We start from the raw sequence: 24987 nt of genomic DNA on the forward strand, positions 1-24987 counted from the left end.
TTCTCACAACCGAGGGTGTGAATGCTCCAGGAATTCACCTGAGGCTGCTGCCACGTGAGCAAAGCCGCTGCATTGGCATGGGGGGCAGACAGGGTCAGCCCCCGGAGCTGCCCTTCCCAGGGCTCTGCTCCCACCATCGCTGCGAATGAATCTTCACCCACACAGACGTTGGCAAAGGGTGAACAAAGCATGGCTCCTTTTTGGTGTATTTTCATAAAGTTGATGGTACTGGAATACAAGTACTGTGCAAGGTATTTACTTCTTGTAAAGCAAAGAATTTCATCTCTGTCTCTTCTTGGAAATCTTGTGCTCTTGATTTATACAGCTGTTGTGTTAAACTGCATTTTCTGTGCAGGATGAATAGGGCATTTCTTCGGCTCTGGGGTCTCTCTTACTCCTGTCACAGCTGGCTTGGTCTGGATGGAAGGAAAGTCCTGCTCTTCAGGAGAGGGGCTCCCGTGGAAGAAGGGGCCCTGTGGGAGAGGGCACACGTAGGAAAGGTGTCACCCTGAGAGAGGGAATCCCTCCTGGGAGCGTATCTCCAGCTCTCCCAGTTGTTTGGCGACTCCCAGTTGCCAGGCTGGTGCCTTTCTGCAAGTAATTGGTTGAATATCACAGGATACATTGTCACAGCAGTTCAAACTCTTCTGAAATAGATCCTTGGATTCGTATGTAAATTTGTGCAAGTAAATTGATGAGCTAGTAGTGCCAGGAGCTGTCAAGGCATCGAGGTTGTTACAGTGGGATGCAGCATGCAGGAGGTTTTAGAGATGTGTGTTCTATTAACATGTCGGCTTGCCTGAAATCCTTCACTGAGATGAGAACTCACACACAGAACAGCTGCCAAGGTCAATCACCACACTTTAAATACATAAATACATAAATACATGAATATAAATATTTATGTGTGTATATTTGCATTTCACTTTGAATTATATCTTGCACTTCCTAAGTGCCAAACCCAGATGCTCCCAGGGCCACCTCCTGTGTCAGGGGGTTGTGAGTTGCAATCATCCCCGACCTCTCCGAGCTGGGGACCCCCTGTGCTCCTTGGGGATTCTCACAGAGCACCTGGCATTCAGCTGCTTAAATTCCATTTTCTCTACAAAATCGGTAGCAAGCTGCCAAATTACCACTTCCCACTAGTTTTAAGTGTTCAACAGATGAAGGCAAGTGTTTGTGTGAGAAAAAACAGGAGATTTTTAAGCAAGCTGAGTGGGTGTTTCTGTGACTTCAGCCGTGTGGACAGCACAGGCTGTTTCGCTCCATGCTATTGTTGCATGACATTCCTCTTGGCACAGGGTTTATTTTTAGCCAGAGACTATCACAAGTATTTTTCAGCAGGACTGTCACTGCCCCTGAACAGGGAATCATATTACTGCAAGAACTTTGCTGAAACAAAGAAGATATATTGGACAAATGGGAAATTATAAATCTAGACCAACCCAGACTTGCACGGGTAACTAATGTCACTTTTTTACAGGCAATGTGCCATCCCTCCATCGGCAAGGAGCAAATGGTATTTCGGGAGATAACTCATTGCTGGTTTACTCTTGAGTTCAAGGCTCAGGTATTGTTCTTGACTTAACCCAGATACAGACTGTGAAAGAAGACAAAAAGGACAAAAAAGCTACTAAACTAAATTTAGCTGGGCAATTATATAAGATCATATTAACCTATATTACTATGTTGATCTAACTCATACTTCATGAGAAAAGCCTTTAAATCTCCAACCTTTTTCTGCTGTGTGCCTGTTTAGGAAATGAGAGCTAACAAATGCAACCTGAGCTTTAAGTTTTCTCTTAAATATTATTTAATATTAAAATATTTCTGGTAAGAATTCATACATATGCACTGTCTCTGAAATCCTTGTATATATTTCTGTATTGGCTGCAGCAGCAGCAGTTTAATAGCTATAATATTTTAAACTTTAATAGAAAGATATATGAAACTTTACGACTGGATGTTAAAAAATTGAGAGTTTTGGTTACAGGGACATTATGACTTTTGTGCTTTGAAATGTTTTATCAATTAGGAGTTTTTGTTGTAGATGAATGGAAGAAGAAAGTCAGTGAATCCTATGCCACAGTCACGGAGCGGTTGGAGGACGACCTGCAAGTCAAGGAGAAGGAGCTGGCAGAGTTGAAGCATGTTTTTAGGTAAAATATTCTGGGAATCTGTTTATTGATTTCTTTCAAATGACTATTTGCTATCGAACAGTATTTTCAGTCTCAGGTGTTTTTTATGGACAGAGTTTCTCGTGTATGGAATGCATGTTCTTTATGTCTATTTTTGGGAATACGTCATCACAGTGCTGGGCAGAGCCCCACAGCAGAGTACCAAAATTAGTGGCTGCTGATTATTAATGCCAATATTTTACAACAAACACCTATATACTTTTGTAAATTAATTAGCATTAGTAGAATGTCTGATTTTGCTGTGCACTTTTCAGTTTTGCTGATGTGTTTCTGCAGCCAGGAGTATTGCTGAAGTATCCCACTGTAAACAAACACAAAAGTAGTGGATTCAAAATTAGGATTCTACTGGTTTTCTCAGGGTAGCACATGCTCCCCCACAGGCTCACCCAACCAAGTAATGCCCTGACGTGTTCATTACCTGCAAAGCTCCAGTGCAGCAAACACCCAGCTCACAGACTGGAAATAAGTTGAGAAAATGACCAGGCAAATAATTTCAGACATCAAAATCCCTTGAAGAAACAGGGGATTCTAATCAGAAATAAATCACAAGATCAAAAAAGCCGCATATACCTGGCTGTATAAATTATTCCTCATGCTCCATTTCAGCTGCCACTGCTACCACTGTTTGAGCCACTGAGCTTTCTCTGCAGGGTGCTGACTACTTTGGTTATGCTTCAGTTAATTGCTTTCCTCATTTTAATCCTGTTTAGTAGTAAAATTGATAATTTTTACAAATTGGAGCCGGGGTACTCTTTATTTTAGATAATGAAGACAAGGGAGTATATGGTGGAAGTGCTAACTCCCTGCACTAAGCATAAGAAGAAATTAAAACTCCCTTCAAGGTTAGCAGGGCTCTGGCAGCTCAGCTCAGTCTGTCGGAGCAGCCCAGGTAAGCTTCAGTGTTAGCGAAACTCTTCAGCTACAGAGCCCTGCTCCTCTCTCCATAGCAGGGGGAACTGATCATCCTGAGGACAGGGCAGTGGGAAGGCTTTTCTTTGTAGGTCAGGCTTTAAGAATCAGCCAATGATTTAGTTTCCAAAAGTTGCCCTCACCCATGGGGGAAAAAAATGTTCCTTACCAAAGTGGTTTTAATATAAGACATCAAAAAATGAGCTTCCCTGGCATGTGAAACCCTTCTAAGGAATGCTTATGAGAATCTAGACTGATTGTAGAATCATTCTCTCTGAAGTACACAGTTTTGGCAAATAAGTCCATTTTTTGCATAAACCAATAACTGTTATACTCTGGTTTTATCCTTTTCAAATCATGCATTGTTTCTGCACATCATAAAATGCCCAATATGGAAACACAGGTTTTAGTCCAGCTTCAGAGTGATGATATACAATGAACAAGTCGGTTAGAGCATAGACTTAACTGACAAAACAGAAGTAAAGACAAGTCTCCATCTTTGTCTGCCTTTTAAATTCTATTTAAAGAATAAATTATTGAAATATTTATTGAAAGAAAATCCCAAGTGTCCCCTTTCTTAACAGGGGTCGTCCTGCTAAGGGGAGCTCAGCATAAGTTTGTATTTTAAAATTAGAGAAAAGTACTGAAACATTCCTTTTTATAACCTTGTTAACCTTGTTAAATATATTTAATGGTTGCTCCTCCCTCAGGGCGGGTTTATAGTTACACAAATCCTGCAAAATCAGGGTCATGGATGTGCTGATACTGAATGGAAAATCCCAAACTTCTATGGGCAGGCCAAAATCAAGATTCTCCAAAGAAATATTAACTATAGGTCTATTTAGTTTTCAATAATTGTAATTACTTAGAGTGTTTGATGGATCAGTAACAAATCAGTCTGTGCTGAAGGAAACCAACAAGGCTTGATGACAAAAGCTAAAATGTCCAAGTACCGTTTCATTTAACAACTTGTAAGCGAGCACAGTGATCACTGTCCCTGTGATCCCATTTGGGGAGTATAAACTCATGTTTTATAGGCTTTTCCTGATTATTCTTTTCACTTAGCAAGATGGTCCCCGCTCCATGCATGCCCTACTCACCATTTTAGAATCAATACACACATTTAAAAATATTCCTAATTATTACTGCATTACAAGAAAAGCTGAGTTTGTATGGATTATTTATATTTTTAAAGAGTCTTTCCTCTTATTTCCCCTAATTTAGATATGTTTTGAATGTATATATTGTGATTGCATACCAGGATTTCTCAGAAAACGATAAATCTGGACCACTCAACCTGATAGTAGTAAAGTATTTCTAGATTTACAGACTGTAACCTGGGTATAAATTCAGCCTTGTGTCTCAAAAAAATTACATTGAGATTTTTCTTTTAAATGTTTCCCACATGCAAGAAGCTGTGCTGAAAGATGAAAGAAGTAATCATCTGTAAAATCCCCTTTTCAGCTCTGATGAAGCCTTCTGCAAAGTCAATCTGAATTACCGCACGGAGAACGGGCTCTCGCTGCTCCACCTGTGCTGTGTGTGTGGGGGTAGGTGTCTGCAGCAGCGTGGTGAGACGCTGGGGACAATTACTGATTTCTTCTGGCTGGAAGTGTCAGGAGGACTGTATTTTCAGGGAACTTCTCAGATGGAGAAGCAGCTCTCAGCCTCACTCTAAGCTGCATTGCCAGAGGGCTGCACTGAGTTACAAAGAGCCCCATAACAGCTGATTCTTCAGTCTGACAAAAGTTCTGGTTGATGATGCAGTGTGATTTACTACAGGGGTTCAACTCATTCAAAATTGCTTCTATATCCATTCGTTAATCTACACTCATTACGGAGCATGGCTCCACATTTCTGGATTCTGTCCATGGCTCAAGCTCCAGGACAGGGACATTGTTGGAGCAGCACTTTGCCATACTTAAACCACCAGTTTTTCTAGTGTAATGAAAATACCTGTATTTTATTTCACATTGATTAAAAGAAGAATAACTGAAATGCTTTAGTGACAAACATCAGCTGATAGGGCTTTGGCAGATAGGAGATCAGAATATACAGGAGAAGAGGGCAAGATGTGTTCTGGGATGCTCATAAAAACGTACTAATGGTGGGCTTTTCCACTTGGATCCACACAGCTGCTCTGTTATCCACACCAAGTCATTAGTTCATGCACTTGCTTTGCTCTTGTTATACAATTTTCAGCAGAAATTGGCTGAGAGAGGCAAAGAGACTTTTACCCTGAGGTTCCAGCTCTGCGAAGTACTGACTAATGATATGCATAAGTGATTTTATCAATCTCTGTTAGATGTTCACCATGTGGAACCACCTGATCCTGCACTGCTGAAAACCCAGTGGATCTTTACTTGCCACTTTTGAATGCAAGAGCCTATCCAAAGATGGCATCAGTGCATGGGAACATCAGAGCAGTTGGGGTAGCTGAGAGGAAGAAAGCACACACGAATTATTAGTTATGTGAACACTTGGAGGAGGGCAAAGAGCTACTAGAGCTGACATTGTCCTTGGTTACTGCCACAAGTATTCAGAAGGCAGATGAATTTATTGAATTTATTTATGTATTCACCATGCATCAAAAAGGTCAGAGCAAAGCTACTTGCCTGTGTGGACCTACATTAGCACTCCCCAAAATGACTGTCCCTGTGAGGTTGTTCTGCATAGGGAGAGCACTGCTCCAGTTGTGAGATGGCAAAGGAGCTCAGAGACTGAGGAACCAGAGGTTCCAGAAGCACCTTTTGGTTCATGGAGCTCTTTGCAGCATGGTCTGGATGTTAAAGGAGGAGTTTGCTTCTCTAGCAGTTCAGCTAAATCCTCATTATAGTGTGGACAAACAGTGAGCTGGTATGTGGCCAGACCTCCAGTTGTCCTGGCCAATGAGATATTTCCATCAGCCTCATCATTTCAAGGTTCAAAAGATATATTTTATTACTTGCCTCAGGTCAGCAGTCGAGATACCTGTTTCTCTGCTTTCAAACTCACACAGGAGCTTCTTACCTCATCTGCATGTTCTTTCCTGTAACTTCCTTTTTTTTCCACTTTTCTCTCTAAAGGCAACAAGTCACACATCAGAACTCTCATGCTGAAAGGGCTGCGCCCATCCCGACTAACGAGAAATGGATTTACAGCTCTGCACTTGGCAGCTTATAAGGTAAATTATTTTAAATAGAATTGATGACAGGAAATCAGAACTGAGCAACTGATTTGTCTGAACTGTCTAGATGAGCTCTCTAGTCATTATTTCTGGTGAAAATGTAAATTTCACAATTGTGGTGCATAGGAAAATGCCTTTTTAGGAGCCCATGCACAGGAAACAGCATGTGCTTTTGCAGTGTCATCCACGGGGTAGGATATTGCTTTGGAATTACTGATGCAGACGTCCAATGCAACTCAAGACAGAGGAGTTGTCCAGTGCCGCCATAAAATCAGGATAGAGACTTTTCTAACACACAGGCTTTAGTATAGCAAAAGAGAGATGTCTGGTGCCTGGGACAAACCTTCCCCCAGCCTCTCCTTGCACCCTGAGCCCCTGGACCACGGCTGGTCCCTCTCCATCAAGGCCAGTGGTGCCACAGCCAGAGAGGCCAAGCTTGGGGCTGCTCCCTTCAGCTGTGAGAGCTGTGTCCCAGGAATGATATGGGTTAAATCCATGGCTTTTAGGACAATGTGGAGCTGCTCACAGCGCTGCTGCATGGCGGGGCTGACATCCAGCAGGTTGGGTACGGAGCACTGACGGCCCTGCACGTCGCCACCATCGCCGGCCACCACAAGGTATGTCTCTCTTTTGCTGCACAGGACTGAAACAGGTGAGTGCTAACATTGGCAGGTCATTCTGTTTTACACTGATGTCTTCCAAAACAAAACTCAGAACTGGTTAAGTACAGCTGGATTTCATTGGATTTTTTTCTGCATTTTGGGAAAATTAATCTGTGCATATATTTTTGCATTGAACAAACATGCACAAAGGACACAGATCAAAGGTTGGACATGATAGGTCTTGGAGGTCTTTTCCAACCTTGATGATTCTTTGATTCTAATAGTTCTGTGCAGACTGATGGTGGAGCTGTTACCCTGAGCCCTGCCTCTGGGAGGGTCTCATTCACAGGTATTTAATGTCTCCTCTGTGGACAGTGCAAACTGCTTTTCTCTGAGCACTCTGGGGTTCCAAGTAATTTTTAAAATGTCTGGGCCTTTTGCTGTAAGTACCAAAGGCAGACCTGCTGTTGCTCCCACATCCCAAGACCCTGCTGAGGTTATGGGCAAATTAGGGTGCTCACAACCCAACAAGGATGAGTCCATTAACTCAATAAAAAATAAACTGGAAGTAGTTTTGAAAAGTTCCTTATATCTACCTTGGGAATGATCAGCTCTGTATCAGAAGCACCTCCATAAATGAAGTGGGACTCTATATAACTCATTTGGTTCATCTGCTGCTCTTGGAACCAAGGATTTATAGTCCAAGCTCTTGCTTTCCTTCTTTATATAGTTGTGAAATTTTCAGTCAGCTTAGAAGTTCCTCTGCTAGATAAAGTAGCTTGGTTTGTCCACAATTTCATTAATATTCATGACAACATGGAATCATTTTTTCAACCCCCCTTATAAGTACAATAGGTTTAAGAAAGAGGAAATTGATTTTTTGCTGTCTTCCTGATTCAAATAAGGTAAATAATTTTTTATAGCATTAAATAAATAGCAGAGGTATATATCCCTGTCTATGCAACATAGTTTTTTACTGCAGGAGATTACTGACTATATTTAGAAGAAAGGTAGAACTGAGAAAATAATGCTTTTTTCCCCACTTCCCCAAACAGTCAGTCTTTGGCTTTTCTGCATTACCAGACCTGAAACCACTGAACCCACTCTCTGGGATGAGGCCATCAGCATCAATGGGATGTTGCTGCTCATCTGAGCCAGTGGGCATGTTCTCTGTGACTTAGGGCTGTATTGTACTTCACCAAAAATATGCTGTTTGCTGATTTTGACTGTTAATGGAAATTGCAGTTCTCAATGAGAAGAATGAAAAATTAATGAAAAATTTAAAAATAAATTTTAAAAATCTGTAAGGTAAAAAAAATTAATGAAAAATTATAAAATAAAATTACGAACATATTAGAAAATCAGCAAACAAGTTCAATAAATCTCTCACTAAGACTGTTATTTTGAAAACGTGAAATGTTTCCAGTCTAGGGAAATCATTGCTGAATAAATAATGCATGGACCTCTTCCACATTTACGTGCTGTCCAATATTAGCACCTTGGAAAGCCAGTGTCTTTCTATTTCATATAAATTAAAGTTTTCACTCTGAGACTGCAACACCTGCAGATGCATGAGCTGGATGGAGGGTCACAGGCAGGGTGAACCAGTGCCACTCAGTTTCTGTACCTGCACACCTGAGGGTCTGAGCTATGAGTGTATGTGTGCCAAGGATCTGTTGGAGAAAAGGGAAGAATCTTCTTAGGGATTCTGTAGATACTTCAGTGTAAGGCTGTATGGAGGCTGGCACTGTGCAAAGGCCTTAATTGCTGAAATTGTCTTCTCATTTAAATTTTACCTGCTAAAAAATCAATGATCACTGATCTAGTTTTCTTAGACGAGCTTTTATCCCTTGCCCTTGTCCAAAACATGAGGTCCTTATGTCTGTCTCATGGGGTTTTTTGTTGGCTCCTTCTGAACTTCAGAGTGACTTAATTAATTGCCTTTGAAGTGAATATCATTTGACTTGACTGTTCAAAAATTTCTGAATAAAACTTTTTAAAGAGAATTTTAAGAGAAATTACAAAGTAAGACTATTGTACAAATAATTCAAAGTATTGTTTTGAAATAGAAATTGGTTGTACGAGGAAAAGGGAAGTATTAGTTCCCCTTGTTTTTCAGGATGGCATGAACCTCACTGGGATGCTGCTGGCTGCCTTTGACCAGCCCATCCAGCTTCTTTCTCTGCAGCTTGGGAATGTCCCCTGGGTTACGAGCTTCACCTTCACTCACAGTCTGTCTCCTGAGGATTTTTTTTTTTTTTTTTCTCCTTGGTTTCTGAAGTATTTCTGTCCTTGCACATCCCTCCAGCATACCCTCCTACTTGTGATGCCTATGACAGCTTTCAGTGCTTTCTAAGACTCCTTTTTTCTTTCCTAGAAAGATGTCTTGTCTGAGAAATTATCAAGCCTGTCTCTGTACCCCTCTCATAATTTACACTTGAGTGGAGTTTGCTTAGTACAGCACACAGAATTCTGTTTATCAGGAGATCACAAAGCAGCAAGCACGGCTGCCATTGCTACAGCCTGGAAAATGTGTCAAAACCCATCTAATTTTATGTTCATCATCAGAGATGGATTCACATCACTCAACACAGTTTTTTCATCTTGAAGATCCACCTTGAAAGCTTCTAGATTAATCTAAATTTTGAATTCCAGCTCCCAAAGAGATTAAGGAGAATTGGAGTTGTGGTCACATCTCTGAATGTGTTACAGCCTCACAGTTCATGGCTAAATTAAAATCAAGCTGATCCAAAGACATTTCAGTCATATTCACGTAAAAGCTACAGGCCCGAACATCTCTTTTCAGAGAAAACAGCTACAATTTCATAATGGTTTTATCATGGAAGTTTGCTGAAAAATGTCTTAGATGAATCACTTCAAAGCCATTTTAAATCCCTGGCTAGCTGGCTCTATGTTTCCACCTCTGACCCACCAAGATATTGAAAATTGGCCAGACACGGGAAAGACAGTGGAGGGAATCAGTTGTTTGTTAACCAGCCAGCTGTGTTAACTAAATAACTGAGTGTGTCCTTTATTTATTACCTGAACACGTTCCCACCCATCCAGTGGGTGCCTGCTGCTGAGCTGTCCTTTGGTTGATAGAAGAGCCAGCAGCTTCTCCAGAGATCTCAGGGGATCTTTCTTGAGATTTTTATTATGTAGTCAAATGCTTTTTTGAGATCTGCAGCAAAAGGATTCACAGCAAAAGGATGTCAACACATGTGACATTTAGCAAGGGAAATTTTGACTGTATGTAAAGGGGATGAGGGGATCACAATGAGAGTGATGCAGCACTGAGAGCATTCCAGGGATGATGCAGAACCTCCACCCATGGGAATAGTCAGACCTGGCCCTGCAGTGCTGCCTCCAAGGGAAGTTACAGCTGATGCCATAGAAAAATGGTTAAAACTAATGGGAAATGGACTCATTTACATATGTCAGGCACACACTTTATGCAAAAAATATCTTCAGGCCATCACATGGAAAAAAATAATTCGAACTGTGTAAAGAAACAATCCCTGTACACTGATGTTGCTTGGGAGCAATTTGTGTTCTCAGAGCACTTGGGAGTGACATGGATTGAACTGACTGCCCTTGTTGTTGCACGTGTGACATGATTTGGGGGTCTCAGCCCAGAGGGCAGGTGCCAGACTTCTGCATCGCTGCAGCTGACCCTGGCTGGCGTCCTCCAGGGGCTCGTCACGGGCAGGCTCCGGTAGGAACGGTGTGGTACAGGAGCTGGCCACTTCCCCACCCTTGTTGGTCCCAGTTCTTCACGGTGCTGTGGTGATTCATGGTCCAGTGTCTTTCATCATCATGACATGCAAAAATTTGCATCCATCAAAAGGATATGTAGAACTTCTGGAGTAATCCCCAGCCCGAGCCCTTCATGTGCCCAAAGACTCCTTCGTGCTTCAGAAAAACGAGCAGCCCTCAGGCTTCAGTGTAGAATCCAAAGTGGTTTCATTCAGGCTTCTATTTTGACAGCTGTGCAGCAAGATTTTTCTTGAGAGTTCATAGCTTTCCAGAAATACATGGGCCTCCTGAAGGACCAAAAAAAAGTAGAAATTTGAAAGAAAACACTTAGGGTTATTTACTGAAGCCAAATAACTATTATCTTCTAAATACAAAGAAATGCTTCCATGTTTGAGGATTTACCTTCACACATTTAAATTTAAAAGGATCTTTCATTTTGTGTCCCTTTTTCACTTCTAAAAGCTGTGATATGTTTACAGCTCTTTGTTCATAATGGCTAAAAGAAAATTAAAGGTTGTTCTGAGAACATGCACATAGCCATTTCTGTGCCTCTTACTTCGTACATCAGTTTTTTTACCAGCACACTGATTTTCAGGCTTATTTATAAAGCATCAGTGACATTCAGTGTTCAGTTCAAGTACTGTAAGTTAATCACTTTTACATGCTGTACACAGCTCTGCACCATTATAACTTGTTTGGGGCTGACTTTTTAAAATTGGAGGCATGAGGTGTCAAAGTCCTGTTTTATCAGCTGAGCACATACAATATATATATATATATTGCTTCTAACTGGAATGTCGTGTTGGTTTCCTTGCAGGCTGTGGATATTCTGCTGCAGCACGGAGCCTATGTGAACGTGCAGGATGCAGTGTTCTTCACCCCCCTGCATATTGCTGCATATTATGGCCATGAGCAGGTAACTGAGGGCAGATTCAGACCCCTGGGCAGGGGAACCAAGTCACCTGTAGGTTTAGTGTTAGATGGTTCTGCTTTACGTTCCAGAGGGTCCTTCCATGCCAAAACCTCATATACTGAAATTACACTCAGAGATGTGTATAACTACACATCTCTGCTTGCCCTAAGAGTCTGAAAATCAACAGGAAATTTCTACACTTCTGTCCTCTGTACTAGAGCCCAGCAAAACATGGAGTTTTCCCCTTGAGACCTCTTGAAATAAAGGGTTCTTTAGCGGGCTTTGATAAGCGGGCTTGGGCCTAGAGGCACTTTTCATCTGCTGTTCATTCATCCCATGTCAGAGATTGCCTGGGGAATGTGTCTGTGCTTTCCAAACCTCTCGAGGAAGTGAACATCACTTTCCAGTAATAATTTAATGGCAATTCTATTGGCTTTCCTTGGAATCCACAAACTTTTCACTTAGTGGGAAAAAATGATCATTCAGCGAGCAGGATTTTCCCTGAAGTGCTGTGCACATGATCGGTGCAGCTGAGCTTTCTCCATTCACACAGATCACAGACTGACTGAAACACAGTCTGGAGTTCTGACCAAAGCTGACACTGAGCCCCTCAACTCTCTTTCTTCTGTATATTTGGACAGTACAATGGACACATGGCTAATCCACAGCCCAGTATTAGCCCTGAGCAGCCCTTTTATTACGTGAACTGTGATAATGGGCCTGTTTGGTTTATGCAAGTATTCTCTGTGTCTTTCTCTGGCTAAAGCCTTGTGTTCTGGGGTGTTCAAAGTTTCAAAGGATGACTTTGAACGGTGTCTTTTCCACTCCAGTGAAGTGTTACTTCGAGTGCATGGAGGAGCTGTCTAGGGAGAGCTTTTGAAAGCAGCAAGTCCAGATGATTGGAGTGCTCTGCCCTGCAGCTGGGTGAGAGCAGGGGTGTGAGTGAGCCAGGGACCTGAGGTGCTGCTTTCATGTCTGTGCACCTCATCATGCAGAAGAAACTGCTGCTGTGGGGGCTGAGAGATTAGCTCACTCGTTTGCCACAAGCCACTTCAGAACAAGCAGTCACAGTCCTGTGAGATGATGCTGAAAGCTCCTGTGGGGCTCTGGGAGAAGAGACCTATCAGACAGGAGCCACAGCTCTGGCTCGTGGGGACTTTGAGAGTGTTGCTTTATTATGCTGATTGGTCATTCAAACATGTGGTGACCCTTCACCATAGAGAACGTTTTTGAGAATGAATGTGAGCTTGCTTTTGAGAATTTTGATATTTTTATAGACATGTAACTTAAAAATTAGTTTTCTATTGAATCTCTTCTCCCTGTTTTAACTTTACAGAGATGCTCACATATAGTATTACCCAATGCAATACTGGATCTGATGTTCTCAAAGTTTTATTTTCATGTGATATTTTAATTAACCTTAATTAAATATTTAGGTAACCCACCTCTTACTGAAGTTCGGAGCTGATGTGAATGCGAGTGGTGAAGTTGGGGACAGACCTCTCCATCTGGCTGCTGCCAAAGGCTTTCTCAACATCACAAAGCTTTTGATGGAAGAGGGAAGCAAAGCTGATGGTAAGAAAATATATTTAAAAATCATCCTTAGCATTGTGTTTTGTAGACAGAATCTTAGCTTCCTAACACATACTCTTTGTGTGTGTGCATGTATCATCTTTGGACAACTGAAACAAGAAAACGGCAGCTGGAGACTTTTCCTCACTTACGTATGCTGGTTTATCATCTCACATTTACTCTATTTTCAGTAATAAGTTAGAGGTGAAAAACATCTAACAGATGTTAGATAGGGCAGAAAACAAAATTAAGTTTCATATGCAGAGGTAGCTCATTATTTAGACATTTATCCAGGCAGGGAACATGTGGCCATGTGGTGAGTATTTGTAGTCAAAGTGACTTAAATGCACAGAGAACTAGAGAATGAGGTACAGGAGAAGGGTTTTAAGTTGAAACTATGCAGCAAATAATTTAAAATAATTCATACGGAAGTCGAAATTCCACAGAAAAGGAGATTTTTTAGCACATGATTTATTACGCTCCACAAGCTTCCTACTCTTCACTGTGGGCCATTTTCTGTTGGAGAAAGTGCCTGTGTGAAAACGTGGTGGGCTGCACAGAGGTGTCTGAGCACACTCTGGGTGTTCCGTGGGTTGGGCTGTTCCTTGCCCAGCTGGCCTCACAGCGACATCACTTGGCTGTGACTTTGCATTTCGTTGCTGATACTCCGCCTGTGTCGCAACTCAGAACAGTTTCTCCTGTGACTGATGTCAGTGTGCAGCTGGTGGTTCTGCTGGGTTCTTACTCTTGCTCTGTTCCCTCTCCTTTTGCTGTTTCAGTAACGCTGAAGGCACAAAATGTGCCACACTGCAGCCTTACCTTGCTTTGCTGTGACTCCTGTGTCAGCGTGGCCGTGCATGCTGCTGACCCATCCCACAAAGGCACACAAATGTTGTAACTTAGAGGTCACATTTTATGCATATTGTGATTATTATATGCAGAGATTCTTACCTGTACCTGAAGGTAGCCCTAAAGAAAGATGGAGAGAGACTATTTACAAGGGCCTGGAGTGACAGGACAAGGGGAATGGCTTCACACTGACAGAGGGCAGGGTTAGATTAAACACCGGGAAAAAATTCTTCCCTGTGTAGGTGGTGCGACCGTGGCACAGGGTGCCCAGAGAATCTGTGGCTGCCCCATCCTTGGAAGTGTCCAAGGCCAGATTGGACAGGGTTTGAAGCAGCCTGGGACAGTGGAAGGTGTCCCTGCCCATGGGGAGGGACCTTAAAGGTCAAGGTCCCTTCCAACCCAGGCCATTCTGTGATTCTGTGAAATACTGAGCAAAGTTCAAATTATTTAGAAATTAATTTCTTATCCTCAGAGTAAGGGACAGAGATGGTTTTTGGAAAGGAACAGTACATTGCTTGGAAATGTACTGATCTTTAATACATCAATTTACCATGTTCTCTGTGAGTCTTGCCTGCAATCACACATCCTCCTCATGCAGGAAAAAGCATGGAGGGAAGCAGCACGGTCAGGTCTGTGCATGCTGTTTTCAGTAGCGAGCTCAGGGTGTTTCAGCCTCGATGTGTGTGCACTGAGCCGATATAATTATAATAAAGGGGGGAAAAAAGAGACATTCTCTCATCATGACAAGGCAGTGGGAGTTTTGCTCTCCATTAGAGACTTTATTCCAAAAGGAAAGAATCTGGGGCACCATTTCAGGTCCTTTTCTTTAAACTCAGAATCTTCAGCACAGAAAAAAGAAAAGGGAGACTGGAAGCGGGAAGCCTTTTGCTCTTAAAGTAGCACACTTTGAAACTTGCTATAAATGCAGCAGTGGAGGAACAAGTCTTTAGAGCCCAGGAATGAAAGGATTTGGGGAAAGAACCTGAATAAATTTGGCACTGTTCAGTGCAGATCAGTAATTGGGGTCACAAACTTGAACTATTTCTTTTAACATAATGTGACTCTCTAGTCAGCCCAAAACCACAGTGACTGAAAACAAGCAGTGACCACTGAATCAGGCTGAAAAGGTCAGAATGCTGCTGAAAGTAAGAATATTTGCAGCCTAACAATCGCCAAAGTCCTTCTCCAGCCCAACCACAAATTATAAGAAAAGCATGTAAAAGAAATGTGCTGCTTATATATGTGTCATCACAAAGGTTCATGTTCTACATGTGGCCCATGTATCAACCCAGTGTTACAAGTGTGGCTGGTTCTCCAGATGCCAATCCCATAATTTCTTTTAGCATAAACACTCTGGGGAAGGACTAAGTAACCTCTGTATTTTCAGAAATCCCATAAGCTCTTTCAAGCACTTTCCTGCACTGTCCTTTTTTCCATTTATTCGTTTACAGTGATGGTTTCACCTGTTACTTTCTACCAATGTCATGTCTCAGTGCTAAGAATGATTTCTGCAGAATTCCTTTTTTTTCCAGACAAGAATTTGGCATTTGCTCCGTTTTCCTGCTTACTTGTAAGGCAACCTCAGTTTTCAGTCCCTGACTGCCCAGACAGTTGCATTCTATGGTCTCAATTTAATATAAATGTACTTTAAAAATTTCAATTTGAAGAACTCTTCTGTAGTCTTCTTGAGTAAATCCTGAATCAGTAGGATGGTATTTTTTCTCCATAACACTCTTCTAAGATGTTTTGACTGATTTTCTGCTGTATTGAATGTGAATTTCACCTTTTTAAGACAACATTCTCCTTCTTTTTAAGACAAAGGGTATCTGGTGTGCTTCATTTGGAAAGCAAAAAGCTACCAATTGAAACAAAACCCATTATCCCATGGTCTAGTTATAGATCCTTCTAGAGGCAAAGGAAATGGTTTGCAGGCATTTCTGACTGGATAAGTAAAGGAGTGTTCCTTCCTTTCTCCACCTTGCACCTTGTTGTGTTGTAGACTGAGGCCCCTGAAGTCCTTCAGGCCATTCTGTGGGAACATGTTCTAAATTGCTGATACTTATCATTATAAAATTTTGACATTTATTCCACTCTTACTTATTGCACTTCACAATGGATCTGGTAAAATGGTACCAGAATGTCAGGTCATAATAAAAACTAAAGGCCAACGTGTCACATGATGCTATAAAGTGAAGAATTATTTTAGAATAGAGAGGGGAAAGAGTCTACTTTTCTTTACTTCTTATATACAAGACTGCTGGGAAGGTTAATGGGAGCAGTTAATGAAGTTTGTGGATTTCAGTAACAGAACACACCATTGGAGCTCTCTGTCACTAGACACAAGGGAAGTTGTAAGTTCCACACATTTCAGAGGACTGTCCATTTCTGTGAGCATTCAGCATCATTTCAAAAAGGTTTTAAAATAGGAATCTATTTTCATTTTCATTGTTTGTTATACTCACAGAAAATCAAAGAGAAGACAGACCCTCAGAATGTGATTGGGTTGGCCTCTGTCCTGAGGAGGCTGAGCTGTAGGAGATGTTCCTGAGGGATGTTTGTCAGAGTTGCATGGAAAAGCCTGGCAGTACAGGTTTGGACATCTCCAATGGACAAATATTCCCTTGTAGTCTATTCATTTATGTAAACTGCCTCAAAGACCTGGTGCCAGGCTGAACCAAGAACTAAATATTGCACAAAGAAGCCTAGGTTTGTCATTTTTATCAGTTACAAAATCAACTGGTTATGGTTGTTCTGGAAGGACATACATACCTTCCAGAAGGTTGTTCTGGAAGAACATAGGAAGAAATACACCAAGAGTCAAATAAACACATTTAAAACTGACTAAAGACTTATTTTGGATAATGAAAACAGTACTTGTAGGTGTCTGTACCAACAAAGAACTCTGCCTAGAGCCTTGTCCAATCTCTTCTTCACTCCCTACAGGATAGATGAAGGAAGAGCCATGTAAGGTACCTCTACTCCCGTTTCTGGTGCTGGAATGCAATTGCCCATCCCATAAACAGGCAGAAGGCCCCCTGGCATGGATGTGGTCCATGATAGCTGGCAGTCTCAAACAACTGCCATCTGCAGATCAAGGATACTCCAGGGATACTCCATGCAATTGCCCTTAGAACAGTTTGCTACTACTGGTAGATACCAGCAGTTCTGTGCTGCCTGGACGTTCCCAGTTCTGTTGATGTTGTTATTATCTTACTTTTGCTTCAAATTTGGTCTTTCTAAGGGTCACTTATAACTCATGATTGCTTCATGGAAAGCTGCATCAAAACACTCAATAAGTTTGCAGCTGGAAGAAAGCAGTTATGCCCCAAGTTCAGAAAATCACCGTGACAGTGCACTGCAGGTGGCACAGAGCAATGTGGGTTCAATATACAAAAGATCACAGACATTTCAATTTTAAACAAATATGCCCACAAATATTTTTCCAGGAGGTTTCAAAATGCATGGGTACAACACATAAAATTCTACTAAATATCCCAAACAATCCCAGACATACTGTGCTAAGGATAAAATCCTTTCTGTGGTCTTTTTCTGGGTCAACCGGCAGTGAATGCTCAGGACAACGAAGATCATGTGCCTCTGCACTTCTGCTCTCGATTTGGCCACCATGATATTGTGAAGTTCTTACTGCAGAGCAGCTTCGAAGTGCAGCCCCACGTGGTGAATATCTATGGAGACACACCTCTCCACCTGTGAGTGCCCCGGAGCAGCTGTTTGACAGGTTTGGGGCTCGTGGGAAGGCCACGTTTGCTAACACCTCTGTACTGGCTTCCTCTTCAGTGCCTGTTACAATGGGAAGTTTGAAGTTGTCAAGGAAATAATTCAGCTCTCAGGAACAGAAAGTCTCACTAAAGAGAATATATTCAGTGAAACAGCTTTCCACAGGTGAGGTGTTCAAATGCCATTATCAATAGAGCTCCACTTACACACGCGTGTGGCACGACACCCAAAATTACAAATGTCTCACCAGCAGCCAGGTGAGGGACAGAGCCAGCAGGGAGCTACACAGGGAGGGTGAGTTTGTGTCATGAGATGCATGACAGGGCATGAAGTAAGAGGCAGAACCAGGCAGTGAATGAGAAGAGAGAGAGAGGGAGAGAAGAAGTGAGAGCAAGGAAGGTAAGAAAATCAGGTTCACCAACACCTGATTGGACAATGGTTCCTTTCCTTGTCCAGTTTGGGAGCTGAGATCAGAACTTGTTCCACCTGGATGTCTGCTGGAGCCAGGTACTCTGAATGAGAAACCAGGTGGCAGAACATGGTTTGGTTGGGATGCTGGAAATTTGTAAAGGGCCATTTAAGAGGCACTTTGCAACACAGACTGTTTGCACAGCTGTGTAAAATTAGGTGATTCAGCAATAATTAGAATGTTTCTGAAACAATAAAAATGAATATGCTTTGGTGGATTAATCATGCATTTGCACATTTCTAAAGATCCTTTATTACTGCATTTTTATCTCTGTAATTCTTTGTAAATTTTTGGCTGGCCAAAGTATTTCTTTTATGGACTATAAGCACTCACCACTCCCTTTGCTTCTGCAGTGCTTGCACCTATGGAAAGAACATAGAACTTGTCAAGTTTCTTCTTGACCAGAATGTTGTAAGCATCAATCATCAGGGGAGAGATGGGCACACAGGTAACATCATCATACTTAGTGTGTATGAGGGTATATGCCAGCACCAAAATATTGGGAAGCCATACACCATCAGGATTTCCAGGGTAGTTCCAGCACCCAAGTACCTTTCAGACAGAGCACAGCTTTCTTGAAATATTTTTACAGGAGGCATAGAAGTGATAAGACTTCAGTGAGGATGTATCAGGCTCATCAGGGTGTATATGAGTAACAAAACCTGGTGTAAACTGTTCCTCCCATAGTGAGGCTTCTAAGTAGTGTTAGAAATTTTTCTGCAAAGACATAGGCTCCTGGGATATAGTGTCTGAAGGGCTGCACACCTTCCTGTCCCCACTACAAAGAGCTGTCTTTGTTTCCACTTGCTTTTTCTCACATACAGAGTCGTTAAATGTGGTTTGCAGGTGGCAGAATAAATGGTGGCACATTGGGCAGAGGCAATAGATTGGTTCTTGCAGCCTTAATGTTTAATTTTCACCTCTCGCCTCAGGTATTTTTTTGACAATATATTTGTTTATCAAGGAAATCAATTTGCACTTTACAGTTGTTGCTGCAGTTGTTTTGCCATGTTCTGACAGTTGTGCTCCCCACACATCTCTGATGTTCCAGGATTGCACTGTGCTTGCTACCATGGCCACATTCGCCTTGTGCAGTTCCTGCTGGATAACGGAGCTGATATGAATCTCGTAGCTTGTGATCCCAGCAGGTCCAGTGGAGAAAAGGATGAGCAGACCTGTTTGATGTGGGCTTATGAGAAAGGTATTTCAATTTTCTAGTTTCTGCTACAAAATCCGCAGAAGCCGTGCAGGAAGGAGAGGGCAGCATGGGAAGGAGATAATGCTGCAAAATAACCTGCCAATGCCTGCAGACAGAGCTCTCACCATCTGCTCCCCAGGGAATGGCACAAAGGCTTATAAACCCCAGCACTTCAATTTGTCATCTCAGATCTCTGTTAAACACCAGTTTAATCCAGCACAAACTCAAGAAGAGGAGTGTTTCTGTGCTGCTAAAACAAGAGACATGCAGCCTGAGCAGCAAGGGCTGTTCCTCCTCTGGCATGTGCATGAGTTCTCATTTTATTGCTGACCATTGTGAGGAAGGATGAATCAGTCAGTAATCTTGAATTCTTGCAAATGTGGATCAAAGTGAGGCATTTTCCATGGTTCCTGTTATACTGTCTTGCATGTACAGACAGGTAGCAGCTTCCATCTTTCTGAGTCTGCAACTTCTGGGACATTCCCCTGCAGTGCCTTTTATTGTGAGAGTGACTGTAATATATTAAAACTATGAGTTTGCAAGGCTTTTCAAAACCTGATTATTGGCAAAATAATACATATTAAATTACTGAGGGAAAATTCATCTTGGAAAGGTTTAGGAAAGAATTTTAAATGCTGCCAGGCAGAGTTTTGTGTATCAAACACCTGAGCAGGTGGCCCCACTGCCAGCTGGTGCCTCTCAAGGGACAGGGGCAAGTGTAGCTTCCATCTGCAGCAATAGGTGTACAAATTTCTCCAGTTAGGACTACAAAAAGAATGATTACAGGCTCTGGTTTTCCTTGTCAGGTCCACTGAAGACTATTTCAACTTCCATTGCAGAATTTCTGCAATGCAGGTTTTTCCTTTGCCATATCTTGCATTTTAGGAGTAGGTGGACTCCTGAAAATAACATGCTTGTTTTTACCAGCAGAAATTTCCCACATTTCTACAATTAAGAATCACAGTAGGTTTAGATTAGCATCACCACATCTTTGCATATTTTATAGACATGTTGTACATTTTTTTAAAAAATCCCCTGATTTTGTATAAATTAATTTAAAAAAAAAAAGTCTTTTGAGTTACCTGCAAATCCATGTATTTCCTCTTTCTTTCCTAGGTCATGATGCAATTGTGACCCTCCTGAAGCATTACAAGAGACCTCAGGATGAATCCCCCTGCAACGAATACTCCCAGCCTGGAGGAGGTATGGGCTGAGCAATCATTTTATTCTCTAGCCAAAGGGCCTGATCCAAAGACTGCTGAAATCTCTGGAAAAGCTCCACCCATGTCAGAGAGCTCTGGGTCAGTTCTGTCTGCCACAAATAAAATCACTGCCATGGGACTCACCATTTTCTGGGTGCACTTAATTTAATGTTCCATTATTTAAATTAAAGTTGTCAGTTGGTTTTATTCCTAGAAAGGAGAGCCCAAAGCTGTGAGTTGAAGATCAGTCCCTGTCAATCATTGCTCACACCTTTTCATGTCCTGAGCAGTCTTCCATCACTGTTCTTTGTGTGCTCTTTAGTCCTGATGTTTCTTTGACTGTTGACATTTTCTCTTTCTCTACTCAGTCCCCTTCATACTTTTTAATATCTTTGGATATCTAATGCCCCCTTTGGAAGAATTAATTACACATTTTGCTACAAAAATACTCATTTGTATTGGTGACTAGTGAGCTAGATTAAACAAAACCTTTGGCCATGTGTTAGAGCGCTGCCTCAGAGAGGATGAGGATGCTGTACCCTGTGGTTTGTCATGTTTTGCTCCAGGTGTGGAAAGCAGAGGAGCCTACAGCCAGCAGCAGCAGCAGCCTGCTCCCTGAATCTTTTGGCCTGTTCCAGGTTTAGCTGTAGTACAGCTCAAGTGTATGTAAATCTGTAGGGGACTAAGGTCACAGGTGTACTGGAAATTATTTTGGCAAGCGATTAGCACATGCAGGGATATTTTGTAATTCTGATTTCTAAAAGGACTTGGCTTCCACTTGGGCAGAAAAAAGGGGATGAATTTCTGGTATAGGGAGAAAGCTGAGGCCTTTGGGAAAGCCTCATCAGTGAACTAAAAAGTGCAGTATGTTCACAGTCCAGTTTGGGAATCTGGCCAGAGCTCCTTTACAAAATCTAGTGGATCTAAAGGCTACATTGGCTGCCTTAATACCTGTGAGTCGATACCATTCTGCAGCAATCAGTAAAGCCATACACAGATTCCTTTCAAGGCTGAGGGGATACAACATCCCAATCTGCTGTGCCTGGTAGAATGAAGCAAATGAGCTATATCCCAGCCCAAACCAGCTCCCATCAGCTGTGTTCGTGTGTTCATCTGAATTCTCACCCTTTATTATTAATTCTTTCAGCCATCATTGACTCATTAATTTATCAGCACTATCACTTATGCTGTTGTTGAACTCCATAAATTTCACACTGTTCTTTATTTCAGATGGTTCCTATGTGTCAGTGCCATCCCCTCTAGGGAAGATTAAAAGCATGACAAAAGGTATTTGCCATGGCAAGGGAAAACTTGAACTTTTGTGGTCTTTTTATCCAATGTGTTTGTCAGCCTGAACATCCTACGCAGGATTCATTATTCCTGGAATTTTTATGGTTCATTGTTCCATTTCCCTGGCATAATTTTAGGAAACAGTATACTTCGTTTTGTTACTCAGGACAATGACAATTCCTGTATTTGCCTTGTTTTCATTCACTTTAAAATATATATATATTTATTTTTATTTCTTTGAGAAAAGGCTGTGATGTGAAATAGCACTAATGAAATACCCACTTCTCCATGAATGCAAATAAATATCATTTAAATCACATCATAAAATGCCTGAATTATCCTTATAAGAAAAATTCTGTCCAAAAATAATTTGTGTTACTGTGAAAAAAATACAGCTGAAACATGCAGATAAATATTTTAAGGTATTTTAAGATATTTCCTCTTTTTTTTTTTTTTTTGGTGGTACTTTCAATTTTCCCCTTTAAATGTTCACTCTGGTTATAATCAAATCCTTACATCTTTTACATAGCAGCATCAAAATTCTCTGTTTAGAAATATTCTGATAAACTCTATAGTAATAAACTAACAAGATCAACAAGATAGAGACATTTGACAACTAGTTGACAAATTCAGTTGCAAAGTTTAGATTCCACATGTCACTAAGAGCCAGCCAACTCTGGAATAGCATCCCCAGCAGCAGCAATGAGCACTGGCTACACAGAAAAATGAATTAATTCTCCACGTAAGGAATTTTGTGCTACCATCCCGTGGTACAGGCAGAGTTTGGGAACGTGGGACAGTGCTCATGGCTGATACAGTGCTAGAGCCAGGAATGCCCAAGGCAACCTGTGGCATTGCAAGTGTCTGTCACTGGGGTTTGCTGTAGCAGGGAGCAGGACTAGCAGTCAATTTTCAGGGAAAAACCTGTAAAAAAGAGCTCTCCCCATGCAAGAGTTCTGAAGGTCAGAGCTTTTATGCTTGCTCCTCCCCTGACCCGTGTTTTACAAATGGGATGAGTGTTTCTCTTGCAGAAAAGGCCGACGTCCTCCTCCTCCGCGCTGGTTTGCCATCACACTTCCACCTTCAGCTCTCTGAGATAGAGTTCCATGAGATTATTGGCTCAGGTACCAGAAATTAAAGTGCATTGACTCTAAATGTTTGATGTTCCTAACAAACATATTTGAGCTTATTTATTTTAAACTGTTTTAGGGTCTTTTGGAAAAGTCTATAAGGGACGATGTAGAAATAAAATTGTTGCAATCAAACGGTAAGTTTGTCAGGCTTTTCCACCCTACTTGGTCAGTGACCTAGTTTGAAGTATTTAAAAAGCCCATATTTTATGATGCTTTTGCCTTCTGCTTCCTCTCATGTGAATTCTAAGTTACCGAGCCAACACCTACTGCTCCAAATCCGATGTGGACATGTTCTGCCGTGAGGTTTCCATTCTCTGCCGACTGAACCATCCCTGTGTCATCCAGTTCGTGGGAGCCTGCCTGGATGACCCCAGCCAGTTTGCCATCGTCACCCAGTACATCTCCGGGGGATCGCTCTTCTCCCTGCTCCATGAGCAGAAGAGGTATTGCCCTCATCCCCCACGGGGGCCTGCCGCACAGAATTTGGAAGTGTAGGGAATCTATGCTGATGTAAATACTCATTTCAGGATAAGACAACAGAGAAAGGAACACAGTAGACAATATTGAGCTTTGGTTCACCTTAATGGGGTGTACGAGGTAAATTGATGAGTAATCACAAAGTTGTTATTGCCATTATTTTACAATATATAGGTTTACTTTACATAGATTACGTAACATTATTTTGTATGTAAAACAATTTTAAATATCCCATGGTTTACAGATAAGAATAATTTTCAACTGTTTATTACCTTCAAGTAATTTCAATTTTTTTTACGAAATACAGAATTCTTGATCTGCAGTCTAAATTAATCATTGCTGTAGATGTGGCCAAAGGCATGGAGTACCTCCACAATCTCACACAGCCCATCATACATCGGGATTTGAACAGGTCAGTTTCAGTCTTCAACCTAAAAATTTAGGCAACATAAAAGCTCAAAGCCACAGGGACACCCTGCGGCCTCCTGCAACCCCACAGTGTCTCATTAGCACTCAACTGAAAATAATCTCAGAGGTTTTATATAAACCTCTACGAGTCACAACTGCTGAACTGTGATTGTCCTGGAAGGCTGCAGTTGCTGATGGTGTTTCCCTACATCTGTTTGTTTTTCTGAATCTCCATTTTCCAAAGCTCAATTTTAGCCTAACACCTGCTGGCAAAGGGCACTTGGTTACATTCCCTCATCACTTCATCTCCTCCCCTTTGCTTTGTCTCTTTTACTCTAAATATTTCCTGGTAGTCACTGAGTTCGTGTGTTTCTCTGTTTGCTTGGCTTGTTTGTTACAGCTCACAGCAGCTCTGATTGCTCCCCTCTGGGAGCTGAGATCTTCACAGGACTGGGCACTCACCCATCTCTGGTGGTATCCGAATGGGAGCACTGAGTCCTTGGTGGCTGCAGGGAAAAGCCTGTTCTTGCTGTTCCAGCTGTGAAAAGAGTCTTGAGCATGTTTTACCAACAGGGGGTGAAATACCTGAACGGCATTGATTGCAGGGTTGGAGATGAAAGTGATCCTTTTGCTAGAGCCAAAGCATGGTCCTTAGTTCTGTCAGCCCTCAAGAGCAACAGGCACGCTGAATGGCGTCCTCCACTATCCTTCTGAGTCTCCTTCTCATACCTGCATCCCTGCCCAGCTTCCTTCCAGGCCACACACCTGTGTTGTTCCAAGGGAGAGCCTTGCTTTTGAGGCAGTGGCACGAGCCAAGAGCCCCAGGCCTGACTGCTGCAGCCTGTGGAACTGCTCTAGGGGAGCCAAGGCTCAGACCAGGGCAGCCAAGACTCAGACCTCACAGTTCAGCTTCATGCCTTGGTGGCTCTTAGAAGAACAGTTCTGCACTGAAGGATTTTAAATAATGATTTCCACAAAAGAAAACCCAAACCAGTATCTTCCCAGAGATCCAGAAAGCATGTAACTGCCCCACAGAACTCATACAGATCATATTTGTGAGGGTCAGAAGATAATGTGCTGTAGGGAATGTTGGAGCCATTGATGTGT

The 24987-nt window shown here is 42.0% G+C and overlaps 1 protein-coding gene across 1 annotated transcript in view; it reads left to right on the forward strand.

The window, feature by feature from the left end:
• Nucleotides 1–1419: 1419 nt before the first annotated feature.
• Nucleotides 1420–24987, forward strand: part of LOC309576007 (serine/threonine-protein kinase TNNI3K) — a gene marked incomplete at both ends in the record, with an annotated part of 33681 nt that continues 10113 nt past the window's right edge. The window contains 17 exons of the mRNA XM_082286923.1: nt 1420–1459; nt 2051–2159; nt 4572–4657; nt 6173–6270; nt 6780–6890; nt 11449–11547; nt 12981–13119; nt 17531–17675; nt 17764–17868; nt 18526–18620; nt 19224–19373; nt 20487–20573; nt 21803–21859; nt 22894–22986; nt 23072–23129; nt 23244–23438; nt 23780–23884. Of these exons, the coding sequence (XP_082143049.1) occupies nt 1420–1459; nt 2051–2159; nt 4572–4657; nt 6173–6270; nt 6780–6890; nt 11449–11547; nt 12981–13119; nt 17531–17675; nt 17764–17868; nt 18526–18620; nt 19224–19373; nt 20487–20573; nt 21803–21859; nt 22894–22986; nt 23072–23129; nt 23244–23438; nt 23780–23884 (1772 nt within the window). The remainder of the gene's footprint in view (nt 1460–2050; nt 2160–4571; nt 4658–6172; nt 6271–6779; nt 6891–11448; nt 11548–12980; nt 13120–17530; nt 17676–17763; nt 17869–18525; nt 18621–19223; nt 19374–20486; nt 20574–21802; nt 21860–22893; nt 22987–23071; nt 23130–23243; nt 23439–23779; nt 23885–24987) is intronic.

Source organism: Coloeus monedula, assembly GCF_965178545.1.
Source record: "Coloeus monedula genome assembly, chromosome: 9".
Classification (NCBI taxonomy): Eukaryota; Metazoa; Chordata; class Aves; order Passeriformes; family Corvidae; genus Coloeus; species Coloeus monedula.